Below are 13216 nucleotides of genomic sequence, written 5' to 3' on the forward strand. Positions count from 1 at the left end.
CGGGTACGCAAAAAAAAAAAATGAAAAGTATGGCTACTTGGGTGGACACATGTTTCTCTCCCTTGTCCCGGGCACAAGCAAGCCATTAGACAAAACAACCGACGATGATGTATGATTATCACATTTGGTCACCCAGCAACACAAAGTTATTATAAATGGTCCCGCTTGCAAGTTGCAAAAATGTCCAAAAACGGTGGTGTGGTGTAAGATCTTCAAACGGAGATAAAACGATGTCGGTTTCTGGGCTGGTAACTCCGCCGACAGCGGGCAGGCAAATTACATGTTTGAAACGGTTTCTCCGGCAGTCAGCAGAGGCAAAAATTACAATCCCCCTTATTCTGCGAGTCACGTGACTCTCTCTCACCGGTGAGGTGACAATAGTCACCTCGTGTGAGGTGACTCTCCATGTAAATCAAATGGAGAGTCACCTCACACGAGGTGACTATTGTCACCTCACCGGTGAGAGAGAGTCACGTGACTCGCAGAATAGGGGGGAATACTTTCGTGACAGTAGCCTACCGGGGGCGTGTTGTTTATCCTGCTGGTCGACTCGACCGACCGAGAAGGAAAATTTGCGTGCATTGTCACATTCGCCCATCACGCGAAACACGTGTTCGGGAAACACTGTACTAAAAGAGAGAAAGACAAATTAACCGACATCGCTTCTTGGTTGTCTCTTGATTTTCTGAGGTTATGTTGAATACAAATTTCGGAACCCCGTCATTTAGCAAAAGCAAGCGAACACTTGACGTCTTTGTTTTAGTATTTTTGTTTGCGATTGTTTGATCGGTTCAAATTCTGAACGACACCAACGAAACTTGTTTCGCTTCCTTCTCGATGGAATATATTACAGGCGAACGGCGAAGAATATAACCAATAAAATTAATTTTTCAAGCTGCGTGCGGAGCCTAATTGATCTATTATGAATCTAATTAAAGTCACACCATAAACGTCGCCGGATTCTTCGAATGCAAAATATCGAGCGCCCAGCAGGAGATCGCGATTATCTTCGGGAAAACGATCCGACACCACCACCACCAAGCAGCAGCTGTCAAATTGTGCTTGATGCGGGACGACCGTCGGCCAACGACTATCAACAATCGGGGAAAAAGCGGTAATAATGGCTAAATAAATGCGAACCACATTATGTCAGCATCCCGATTGGATGGCAATAAATAAACACAAAGAAAGAAGCCAAATCGAAGATCCCATCCCACGAAAGCCCAAATATGATGATGAATAAACTTTATATTTCCGAGGAAATCGGCGGGTGCGGGACGAGGAGTTCCCCCGAAGTCAAAATAAAATGAATAATTCAGAACGGAATGGACGCGGACATGTACCGACCGGCCGAACCGGATTCCGGGTCACCCAAAAGAATCTCCACATTTGGATCACTCCCGTTGGCGTTTGTTATCTCTTTATCGCGCATTGTCCAAATTCGGACAGAATAAGGGAACGATACCGTACGAACGATGAATGATTGCTGCTCGTCGCGAGGAGTATAGGTAGTTACAGAACGGAAGGATCTTCGTGGAGGTCCCGAAAAAGGAAATCGTGATTTCGATACCATCGCGTCGTGTCGATTGATTGAATGGAGCTGGTTGGAGGGAGTTTGTCGTGCCCCACAACTGCAAGGGAACAATCGAAATGATCGTCATATTTGCCCAAAAACAAAAACGAAGTCAGAGCCGCGCAGTCGGAGAATCAATCAACGGTCGCGGACTACTTTGTTTGGTTTTCGGAGACATTCTTTGACATTGACAAGTCTGCAGGAGTGTTGCCAGTGCAATTGTGCTTATTGTTTCTCTTTCGCATTATTTCTCCCATTTCAGACCAAATCATCGACGGAGGTGAACAAGAAGGTCACGTTCTGGTTCGCGACCGGCGGGGCCGGGTTCTGCATCAGCCGGGCGCTGGCGCTCAAGATGCTGCCGATTGCGAGCAGTGGCAAGTTTGTGGCCATAGGCGATAGGATTCGCTTCCCGGATGACGTTACGATGGGTTTCATCATCGGTGAGTTGTTGCATACTAGAAATGGGTTCCTTAAACAGAAAATTGATTATGGGCTTTAAGTTGACTCAACAGTTATCAGTCTGGATAGAAAGTTCATAAGATACCTGGAAAAACAGTCAAGATTCCTATAGTACGGATTCGTTCTTGCCGAATTCCTATAGTACGGTCGATCCGGCATTAACGAATACACGTAGCATATGGGATTTGAGCTAATTGGGACCAAACACTGATTGTACGGAAATTTGAAGAGATAACTTCCTGATGTCTTTGGTGAAGTTGTTAAGCAGATAGTTGGTCACCTTTTGGGAATAGTCAGTTCCCGGTAAGTAACAAGACTGGTCCTGTGGAAGATCCGGAACATCCGTGAAAGTGGTCATTGAAACTGATCCTAAAGCTCGTCGGTTTTTTTTCTAAACCACTCAAAGACGTCTTATCAGAATGAATTTGGAGTTGTGACTAGAATATGGACTCTGAAGAATACGGGATGGCCCACCGGAAGATCCGGAACATCCGTAAAAGTGGTGAATTCATGAAACTAACTGATCCTAGAGCTCGGCGGTTTTTTTCGAAACCACTCATAGACGTCTTATCACAATGAATTAAGATTTTTGACCAGAAAATGGACCCTGAGGGCTATGCGATGGTTCTCCGGAAGATCCGGAACATCCGTAAAACTGCTCGATTCACGAAACAGATTCTAGAGCTCGGCGGTTTTTTCGAAACCACTCATAGACGTCTTATCACATTTAATTCAGAGTTGTGACCAAAAAATGGACGCTGGCGGCTACGGGATGGTTCATTAAAAGATCCGGAACATCCGTAAAAGTGGTCAATTCATGAAACTCATCCTAGAGCTCTGCGGTTTTTCCGAAACCTTTCATAGACGTCTTAGAACATTTAATTCAGAGTTTTGGCCAGAAAATGGACGCTGGGGACTACGGGATGGTTCACTTAAAGATCCGGAACATCCGTAAAAGTGGGCAATTCATGAAACCGATCCTATAACTTCGCGGTTTTGTCGAAACCACTCATAGGCGTCTTATCAGAATGAATTCAGAGTTTTGAGTGGATTATGGACTCTGGGGACTAAAGGATGGTCCTCCAGAAGATCCGGAACATCCGTAAAACTGGTCAATTCACGAAACAGATTCTAGAGCTCTGCGGTTTTTCCGAAACCACTCATCACAATGAATTGAGATTTGTGACCAGAAAATGTACCCTGAGGGCTATGCGATGGTCCTCCGGAAGATCCGGAGCATCCGTAAAACTGCTCAATTCACGAAACACAATTCACTAGAAGATCCGGAACATACGTTAAAGTGGTCAATTCATGAAACTCATCCTAGAATTCCACGGTTTTTTCGTTACCACTCATGGACGTCTTATCAATATGAATTCGGAGTTGTGACCAGAAAATGGATGCTGGGGACTAAGGGAGGGTTCACAAAAAGATCCGGAACATCCGTAAAAGTGGTCAATTTATGAAACGGATCCTTAAACTCCGCGGTTTTTTCGAAACCACTCATAGGCGTCTTATCACATTTAATTCAGAGTTTTGGCCAGAAAATGGACGCTGGGGACTACGGGATGGTTTATTAAAAGATCCGGAACATCCGTAAAAGTGGGCAATTCATGAAACCGATCCTATAATTTCGCGGTTTTGTCGAAACCACTCCTAGACGTCTTTTCAGAATGAATTCAAAGTTTTGACCGGAATATTGACTCTGGGGCCTATGCGATGGTCCTCCGGAAAATCCGGAACATCCGTAAAACTGGTCCATTCACGAAACGGATTCTAGAGCTCCGCGGTTTTTTCGAAACCACGCATAGACGTCTTATCACATTTAATTCAGAGTTGTGACCAAAAAATGGACGTTGGGGACTACGGGATGGTTCACTAAAAGATCCGGTACATCCGTAAAAGTGGTCAATTCATGAAACTCATCCTAGAGCTCCACGGTTTTTTCGTTACCACTCATGGACGTCTTATCAATATGAATTCAGAGTTTTGAATTGAATATGGGCTCTGGGGACTATGCGATGGTCCTCCGGAAGATCCGGAACATCCGTAAAAGTGGTCAATTCACGAAACAGATTCTAGAGCTCGGCGGTTTTTTCGAAACCACTCATAGACGTCTTATCACAATGAATTATGATTTGCAACCAGAAAATGGACGCTAGATACTACGGGATGGTCCACTAAAAGATCCGGAACATCCGTAAAACTGGTCAATAATTGAAATCGATCCTAGAGCTCTGCGGTTTTTTCGAAACCACTCATAGACGTCTTATCAGAATGAATTCAGAGTTTTGACCGGAATATGGACTCTGGGGACTATGCGATGGTCCTCCGGAAGATCCGGAAAATCCGTAAAACTGGTCAATAATTGAAACCGATCCTAGAGCTCTGCGGTTTTTTCGAAACCACTCATAGACGTCTTATCAGAATGAATTCAGAGTTTTGACCGGAATATGGACTCTGGGGACTATGCGATGGTCCTCCGGACGATCCGGAACATCCTTAAAACTGGTCAATAATTGAAATCGATCCTAGAGCTCTGCGGTTTTTTCGAAACCACTCATAGGCGTCTTATCACAATGAATTAAGATTTGTGACCAGAAAATGGACCCTGAGGGCTATCCGACGGACCTCCGGAAGATCTGGAACATCCGTAAATCTGCTCAATTCACGAAACAGATTCTAGAGCTCGGCGGTTTTTTCGAAACCACTCATAGGCGTCTTATCACATTTAATTCAGAGTTTTGTCCAGAAAATGGACGCTGGGGACTACGGGATGGTTCACTTAAAGATCCGGTACATCCGTAAAAGTGGTCAATTCATGAAACTCATCCTAGAGCTCCACGGTTTTTTCGTTACCACTCATGGACGTCTTATCAATATGAATTCAGAGTTTTGAATTGAATATGGGCTCTGGGGACTATGCGATGGTTCTCCGGAAGATCCGGAACATCCGTAAAAGTGGTCTATTCACGAAACAGATTCTAGAACTCCACGGTTTTTTCGAAACCACTCATAGACGTCTTATCACAATGAATTGAAATTTGTGACCAGAAAATGAACCCTGAGGGCTATGCGATGGTCCTCCGGAAGATCCGGAACATCCGTAAAACTGCTCAATTCACGAAACAGATTCTAGAGCTCGGTGGTTTTTTCAAAACCACTCATAGACGTCTTATCACATTTAATTCAGAGTTGTGACCGAAAAATGGACGCTGAGGACTACGGGATGGTTCACTAAAAGATCCGGAACATCCGTGAAAGTGGTCAATTCATGAAACCGATCCTATAATTTCGCGATTTTGTCGAAACCACTCATAGGCGTCTTATCAGAATTAATTCAGAGTTTTGACCGGAATGTGGACTCTGGGGCCTATGCGATGGTCCTCCGGAAAATCCGGAACATCCGTAAAAGTGGGCAATTCATGAAACAGATTCTAAAGCTCTGCGGTTTTTTCGAAACCACTCATAGATGTCTCATCACAATGAAATCAGAGTTGTGACTAGAAAATGGACCCTGGGGGCTATGCGATGGTCCGAAAGATCCGGAACATCCGTAAAACTGGTCCATTCACGAAACGGATTCTAGAGCTCCGCGGTTTTGTCGAAACCACTCATAGACGTCTTATCACAATGAATTAAGATTTTGGACCAGAAAATGGACGTTGGGGACTACGGGATGGTTCACTAAAAGATCTAAAACTGGTCCATAATTGAAATTGATCCTAGAGCTCTGCGATTTTAAACCACTCATAGACGTCTGATCAATATGAATTAGGAGTTGTGACCAGGAAATGGATGCTGGGGATCAAGGGATGGTTCACAAAAATATCCTGATCATCCGAAAAGTGCTTAATTCACGAAACCAATCCTAGAACTCCGCGGTGCAGGAACTCAAGGATGAATAAATTTGCCTCATGTTTTTCTGTGGAAAACCTAAAAAATCTGCCGGAAAATGAGGAAAATTGACGAAATTTTACTCACTATAGGAGTAGTACCAATAGACTAAGTTAATCCAATTTTTAATTTCCTCATATCAAGAACAACATGTGAAAAGGGCATACAAGCTTTTTGTAAACAAACCTTCTTATGCCCTTTTCTCGCCATCCATATGACACAAACGCAAACCATCATCATCACCGGGTGGAGGAAACTATGCTCTTCCCGATGATGTTGTTGGTTTGCGTGGGTGACCCTCGGTTTGCGAGAAAAGGGCCTACAAAGGTTTGTTTACAAAAAGCTTGTATGCCCTTTTCACATGTGGCTCTTGATATTCGGGATTTTTTCCTGGACAAACCTGGAAAAACATGAGGCCAATTTACTCATCACTGAGTCCCTGCACTTTTTGAATTATAAGTAAACTAAACTCAAATGTGGGTCGATCTTATTCGCCGTGTAGACATCTTTAGGAAACCTTCGAGCAATCTCATCTTCTACAAAGAAGGCATCTGAAATTAATATGGGTTAACTAGAAGGATTCTAAAATGAAATTTCTCCTGTCGCTCGGAATTCATTGTAACTAACGATATCCTTTCCCGTTGTCTCTTTCTATTTCCAGAGCACATCCTCAATGTTCCTTTAACCGTGGTGGACGCGTTCCACTCGCACCTCGAACCAATGGAGTTCATCCGACCGGAGACGTTCCACGATCAGGTAAATTGTCCACTCAGCACCGTTTAGCTCAATTCAAAACACCTTCAATTTCCCAATTCGCAGGTCTCCTTCAGCTACGCCCGCATGAAGAACGAATGGAACGTGGTCAAGGTGGATGGGTTCGATCTGAAAACGGACCCGAAACGAATCTACTCGCTCCACTGCCATCTGTATCCCTTCTTCAGCATATGTCCCAAGACGACGATCAAACGGAGATGATGATGCCACAACGACACAATTATTCTAGCTAGCCAAGATTAGCTAAGGAGCGCCAAACCAAAATCGACGACGTGAGGAAAATCCTTTCAAACTGGAAAACAACAAGAACCGACACCAACGTTGAGTTCTAAACAAGAAAAAAAAACGGAATCAAACTACAACACTGTCTGTGATTGAAAATAATGAATTTTGTTTTGTAATAATTTGTAGTAGTCAAGATAATATGTAATATTGTAGCAAGGCAAAGGTGATGCGAAAAGAACAAAACAAAACAAGCAAAAACAAGAAGCAAGATGCAGGTGAAGCAATGCGGGCCTACCTAGGAGGAGCCCATCTAGTCCCTTATGTGCAGCTGTTTTAGTGTTTTAGCGAAGAAACGGGAAACGTTCTTCCTTCCTAGATAAAATTTGACAAACGAATGTAAATATAGCAAAAATGTGAAACGTACTAAAAATCATAAATACTTCCTCGAAACGATGTGCTCTATTATATGGAAAGGCAATGTTGTAATATGTATCTTTTGTTTTAGACGAATCAAAATAGTGTAAATAAGAAGAAGAAAAAAGACGAACAAGTGTAATTGTATGTAGCATACTTCGAACAGAAAATCATTGTTTTTATCATGTTAGGTGTACGTAAACATTGACTATTGTTTTAAAGAAAAGTAAAGCGAAATTGTGTTAATAAATCAATAATTTAAAAATATCATGCCTCCTGAATTTTCTCTCCCCTTCGAAATGCGGAATTTTGGATTGTCTTAGGCTGTGTTGAAAAATCTCGTCCGAACTGAAGCGAACCGTTTATTCCCAAACAAGTTTCCCCAGCGGGCACTTACCCCAGTCGAGGTCCTCGTTGACCACCTCCGACCACACGCCACAATGCTTCGGCTTCTTAGCGCTGGGAGCGCCATTTTTACAATTACCGTCCCCTCCCTTGGAAGTCCTATCGAGTACATCATCCATGGTGTAGATTTTCCCGGCCTCTTGCCTTCTGGCAACGTTGGGACGCTTCGGTGTGGAAGTTTTCCCAGTGCTGGCTGCGTCTGCCGTCAATTCGACCTGGACGTCGCCATCCTCTATGACAGCCAGGTAGTTCATGGTGAACTTTTCCGTTGCGGCTTCGATTGTTTCCCGCTGGGAGGGTTTCAGATGCGGTTCCGATAGGGCGAGCATTCTGAAAGAATCAAATTGCAAATAGAATCATTGACGAATTTACCGATAGAACCCTACTCACATCGGCAGTATCTCCTTAGTGTACGAATTCACTTTCAGAATCCGATCCATCAGATAACTCCTGGACAGCCGCAGATGCCACGGACAGTTCACCGACATCCCCAGGATGATCGTATTGTGCAAATCCACCCTCAGCTTGTTCTGGTAGATCGCTCGTACCGATTTGCTCATCTTTCTCGTCTGTTCCCGCTGGTTGAACTGGAACGACCGTTCCGGCACATCCTTCAGCAACTTCTTGAACTTTTTCAGCAACCGAAACGCCAACGCAACTTCGGTAGCCCAAAACTTGGCCCCTAACCGACGCTCGACCGTCTCCTGATCGTCTTCACAAACCTCCAACAACCTTTCCAAGTACGTCTGAATGTAGCCCTTGGCGACCAACGTCTGGAAGAACTGCTGATGGATACTGGCCAACCCTTGGGTATTGCCGCTGACCGGGGCTTCGAACATATACTGGCAGCACTTCAAAAACACATCGCACACAGTCGGGACCGTTTCCGGGTTCCTAGGCAAGTTCATTTTCTCCGACAGATATCGAAGCACATCGAAAACCACCGAATTCAACTGGTCAACCTTGTTTGCCCGACTATGTTCCTGCAGCAGCTGGAACTGCGCTGGTGTCAATTCCTTCTCAGCTCCACTCATCGACTTTGCCCCCTTATGAATGGCTTTCGTCGCCACGTCATAAACCTTTGCAATGTACTCCAAATCCTCCAGGAACTTTCCTCTCAGCCCTTCGCCCTTGACCTGTTTCCTCTCGCAGCTTTGAATCTGCTCCAGCTCCCGCTTCCAGTAGCTCACCTTCAACCAGTTCAAGCAATAATCAGCCGAACGACGAAACACGTCCACCGCAATCGACAACGAACTGTGGGCACACAGATGTCGCAGCTCCACCAAGAATCCCTCAATTCCAATCTCCTTCACTCGATTGGCCATCGTACCTTTTCGACCGGCACCGCTCTGCTGGTGGCACTCCGTCAAGTGATTGATGAAGCGGGTGAACGCTCCCGAGTACATGCTTTTAACTTCGCTGGCGTTGTCCGTCTTACCGTCCCGCTGGCACTTACCGTCGTACAGCTGCGCCTCCAGTATGGCAATCGTACAGAGGACACTGACGGGAGTTTGCTTGTTTTGGCGGATCTTCCACACCGTGAGCGTTTGGAGGGCGGAGGTTTTCGAATCCAGAGCGGACTTACTCGGTTGGAAGATGAGATTGAAGACATTTCGGAATTCCTCCCTGCAGTAAGTTAATTAAGAATATTATTGAAATTTGAGCGAGAGTTTCGTGGAGTCTCACCTGTCTGCCCAGGCCGAAATATGGGTAGAGTGCTTTCGTTTGGAGTCGATGTTGCTCGGAGGAAATTCCTCTGGCAGTGAATCGATGTTCATGGTAGCAGCTACTGTTGGGGACACTAGTTTAATAATAGAGCACGAATAAACACTGAACAAACTGAACAACTTAACCGATTTGTGTTGAGTTGAGAAGATTTGAGAACGTTTAAATTTCACGTGAATCGTCGAGCAGCATGCTGCACGCGAAAGTCAAATGTAAACAGAGATGATAAAAGAAGAAGGATCCAGACGATGACAGTCAGTGCTGTTGCAACGCTCTCTGGTGGTCGATAGTGGAAGCTGGGCAATATCGGCTAGCATCTCGAACTCCCGGCAAGAAAAGGCACTATGGGACGTCTAGTATCAAATTCAACATCAATTCTAGATATTTATTGTAATGCACAGAAAATGTGGTTAATACAGGGGGTAAGTCACAATGAGTTTAGTTCTTTGTCGTTTGAGATTTCAAAATGAGTTCAATTCGTTTGTCTCGGAATGCTGACAGTTAACCCAACAAACAATTCAAAGTCACAAATAAGCATACACATTGAATAAATGTTGTATAACAGTGTACAATGCTGAATATAACAGGATGTCGAATTATGTGCTGAAAAAAGGTCATTGAGATCGATAGATGCGTCTTTATTCCGCCGTTTGCTCTGATATGATTAATTTCCTTATTAAAAGCTTTATAAACGTTGACTGTCTTCCTTATTCAGAACCAGAAGCTTGATCTAATAACAAACTGAATAAGTGTAATTTGCACATACATAGAGACTTTAATTCGACTGTTTTCAATTGATTTAATAATATGCTTTATTAGACGTCTAATAAATGTTTTCTAGCTCCATTATTAGATTTCATTGCATTGCTTTACAATATTGCTGTATAAAGGTGAATACACTTAGCAAATAGCTCTTATACCACCCAACAAACAATTCAAAGTCACAAATAAGCAAATATATTGAATAAATGTTGTATAACAGTGTACAATGCTGAATAAAAAGAGTTGTCGATTTATGTGCTGAAAAAGCTCATTGAGATCGATAGATGCACATTTATTCCACTGTTTGCTCTGATCTGATTAATTTACTTATTAAAAGCTGTAAAAGTGTTAAATGTCTTCCCAATTCAACACCAGAAGTTCGATCTAATAACAAACTGAATAAGTGTACATTACATACATACATTGACACTTTAATTCGACTGTTTTCAAATGATTTAATAACATGCTTTATTAGACGTCTAATAAATGTTCTCCAGCTCCTTTATAAGATTGCATTGCATTACTTTACAATATTGTTGAATAAAGGTGAATACAGGCAGCATAATAGCTCTTATACCACTATGCGTCCATGTTGTAATCACATGATTTGTAAATGCTTTATAAACGACGTATTAGATTCATTATTCGACAACACTGATTCAGTCTTACAACAAGGCGAAATCAGTAGAGTATTGGTTAACGTTTCCGCTTTCCAATTAGAAGGTCATGAGTTCAATCCCAAGCTCAAACCTTTTTTTTTACAATAATTAATTTAAATAGTAATCATCGATCACATGACTCACGATAATGAATGCATTGATCTAGTTTAAAATATAACCGAGCATCCTTTCTTTCGACTTGGAGATGTGAAGAGGCAACATTGTTCTCATACAAAACAACGATGAATGAATTAATCATTCCCACAGGGCCTTCAAGGAGCTAGCGTTGCGATCGGGACTGCTGATAGGTATTTACTTTCATGCAAGCTTTTATAGATTATTGAGTTGCCCATATAATGAATTCTAGGATAGCTCAGATGACAAGGCAAGCGGCTGGTTATCGGAAGGTACATGGTTCGAATCCCATACCATACAACGACATGTATAAGTATTTAATAAATTTTCTAATATCTGTGTGGTGCGAGCCACGTCAGAAATAATGAAATACAATACACTTAAGAAAAACAAACCACACCCCCTTCCCTGTCCCCCCGTTGATCTTATTTTCGGGTTAATTTTCCCACAGTTGAATAATCGTTTAATAAATGTATAATAATGTCTAATTAAAAGTTACTTCACATGAGAATCAAGCGTATACAGAGCATCACTGTTTTAAGGAGAAGCAGTGATGTCTAAAAACGCTGAATAATCATTAATTTTATCGTATAAACTCTGTTACAACTCAATATAAGTCGAATAAAAGCTTCTCGACATACCTTATTCAACACCAAATATTTCGATGTTGTGGTTGAATAAATTCTCAGATTTGTGTGAACAAAGCCTGAACAGAAGTTATTATTCAAAATAGTACAAGTACTATTAAGCATGCAGTTGAATAGCCAAGAAGTCGTTTCTTCAATAGACGATTTTTTGTTGGGAAGCACCAAATGTAAAGGATAGGTGCAGGAGTGGACCCGTATAAGCTCAAATTCAACAGGAGCAAAATACCTAATACCTAAAGAAATGTCACTACAAGTTGATCACTGCAATTATGTCCTTGTGAACGCTCACTATCGAAATATGTATTCACAGTATTTGCCATTTTTTCTCTCTTCGAAGCTGTAGCATTTGAACAAAGTCTGCTTTGATTAAGCGGGCAATGAAAAAATATGCCCGCCACCTAATGATCACAAACGAAGTGACAGACGGAGCGGCTCGAAATTTGATTTGACGCACTTACATTTGAAATTTTCGAGTGTACCTCACGGCAACACTATCTACTCATACGTACTAGCTTAAAGTATAGTTGATGCTATTGAGATACCGCCTGGTATCTCTTTTTCTCTAACGAAAATTGAAAGGGAGAGCCTCCCGCATAAACGCGAACTATAAATTGACCTTAACTAAAATGGTTAAAAATTGTTTATAATCCCTGCTAAACTTTAACTGAAATGGTTATGGAACTTTATATGAACGTTTAATGATTAAGTTTCAACCTTATGTATTATGGTTTTTTGGAACTGGACCTTACAAATAATGGGTTGTTAAGAACCATTACCATTCCAAATTCTTGTTTTCTCCATACATTTTCAGAAAGAGAACTATATAAGAACGTTTTTACTTATGATTTGAGAACATTAATGGTAATGGTTATGGTAGTCAGTAAGGTCCATTAATGGTTTTGTATTATCGCTCAACTTTACGTGGAATATATCGTGAATTGGTAATCAGTAAATTACAGGCAACCAATTCGCGATATATTCCACATAAAGTTGATCGATGTTACAAAACCATTCGTGGACCTTACTGACTACCATAACCATTACCATTAAAGTTTTCAAACGATAAGTTTTTTTTTTTCTTTGGTTTGTTTTTTTCGTCGATCTTGTTTTCCGTGCTGAGCACCAATGCTACCGACGTGCCAGGAAGGCAGCTCCCACACCTGGACCCTACCTATCGACCCATCAACTCATGAACCGGGGACCAACGGCTTTACTTCCCATTCGAAGGAAGGCGTGATCAGAGATATTATGCCTCAGAACATCCCGGCGGCGCCGACTGGGCCTGCTGGGGTGAGAGGTAATCACGCTTACCACTACACCACCGGCGCCGTTGAAAACCAAACCATAAGTTAAAAGGTTCTAATATAGTTCTCTTTCCGAAAATGTATGGAGAAAACAAGAATTTGGAACGGTAATGGTTCTTAACAACCCATTATTTGTAAGGTCCAGTTCCAAAAAACCATAATACATAAGGTTGAAACTTTATCATTAAACGTTCATGTAAAGTTCCATAACCATTTCAGTTAAAGTTTAGCAGG

General features: G+C 42.3%; 3 protein-coding genes across 3 annotated transcripts in view; 1 reads left to right on the forward strand and 2 right to left on the reverse strand.

Moving 5' to 3' along the window:
* The window catches only part of fng (Fringe glycosyltransferase), a 380064-nt gene extending 372452 nt beyond the window's left edge, over positions 1–7612 (forward strand). Inside the window, exons 6-8 of the mRNA XM_065230528.1 lie at positions 1836–2016; positions 6594–6688; positions 6752–7612. Coding sequence (XP_065086600.1) covers positions 1836–2016; positions 6594–6688; positions 6752–6907 — 432 coding nt within the window. The 3' untranslated portion in view covers positions 6908–7612. The remainder of the gene's footprint in view (positions 1–1835; positions 2017–6593; positions 6689–6751) is intronic.
* Positions 1–13216, reverse strand: part of LOC135708448 (transcription factor grauzone-like) — a 404988-nt gene that overhangs the window by 70743 nt on the left and 321029 nt on the right. The window lies entirely within an intron of this gene.
* LOC135708384 (uncharacterized) lies at positions 7688–9675 on the reverse strand. The gene is made up of 3 exons (XM_065230473.1): positions 9437–9675; positions 8141–9376; positions 7688–8080 (listed from the first exon to the last, which is right to left on the reverse strand). The coding sequence occupies exons 1-3, from the start codon at positions 9526–9528 to the stop codon at positions 7708–7710; spliced, it is 1701 nt and encodes a 566-aa protein (XP_065086545.1). The 5' UTR covers positions 9529–9675; the 3' UTR covers positions 7688–7707.

The sequence above is a fragment of the Ochlerotatus camptorhynchus genome, unplaced genomic scaffold, assembly GCF_037179485.1.
Source record: "Ochlerotatus camptorhynchus isolate MF236.1 unplaced genomic scaffold, CSIRO-AGI_Acam_v1.1 ptg000330l, whole genome shotgun sequence".
NCBI lineage: Eukaryota > Metazoa > Arthropoda > Insecta > Diptera > Culicidae > Ochlerotatus > Ochlerotatus camptorhynchus.

What these genes read in the sequence shown, in the direction of transcription:
- LOC135708384 (XM_065230473.1), bottom strand. Translation starts at nt 9,528, where the DNA reads ATGAACATCGATTCACTGCCAGAGGAATTTCCTCCGAGCAACATCGAC. An exon ending in ATTTCGGCCTGGGCAGACAG is followed by an intron (nt 9,377 to 9,436) that starts GTGAGACTCCAC and finishes AACTTACTGCAG; the next exon opens with GGAGGAATTCCGAAATGTCT. An exon ending in ACTAAGGAGATACTGCCGAT is followed by an intron (nt 8,081 to 8,140) that starts GTGAGTAGGGTT and finishes TGATTCTTTCAG; the next exon opens with AATGCTCGCCCTATCGGAAC.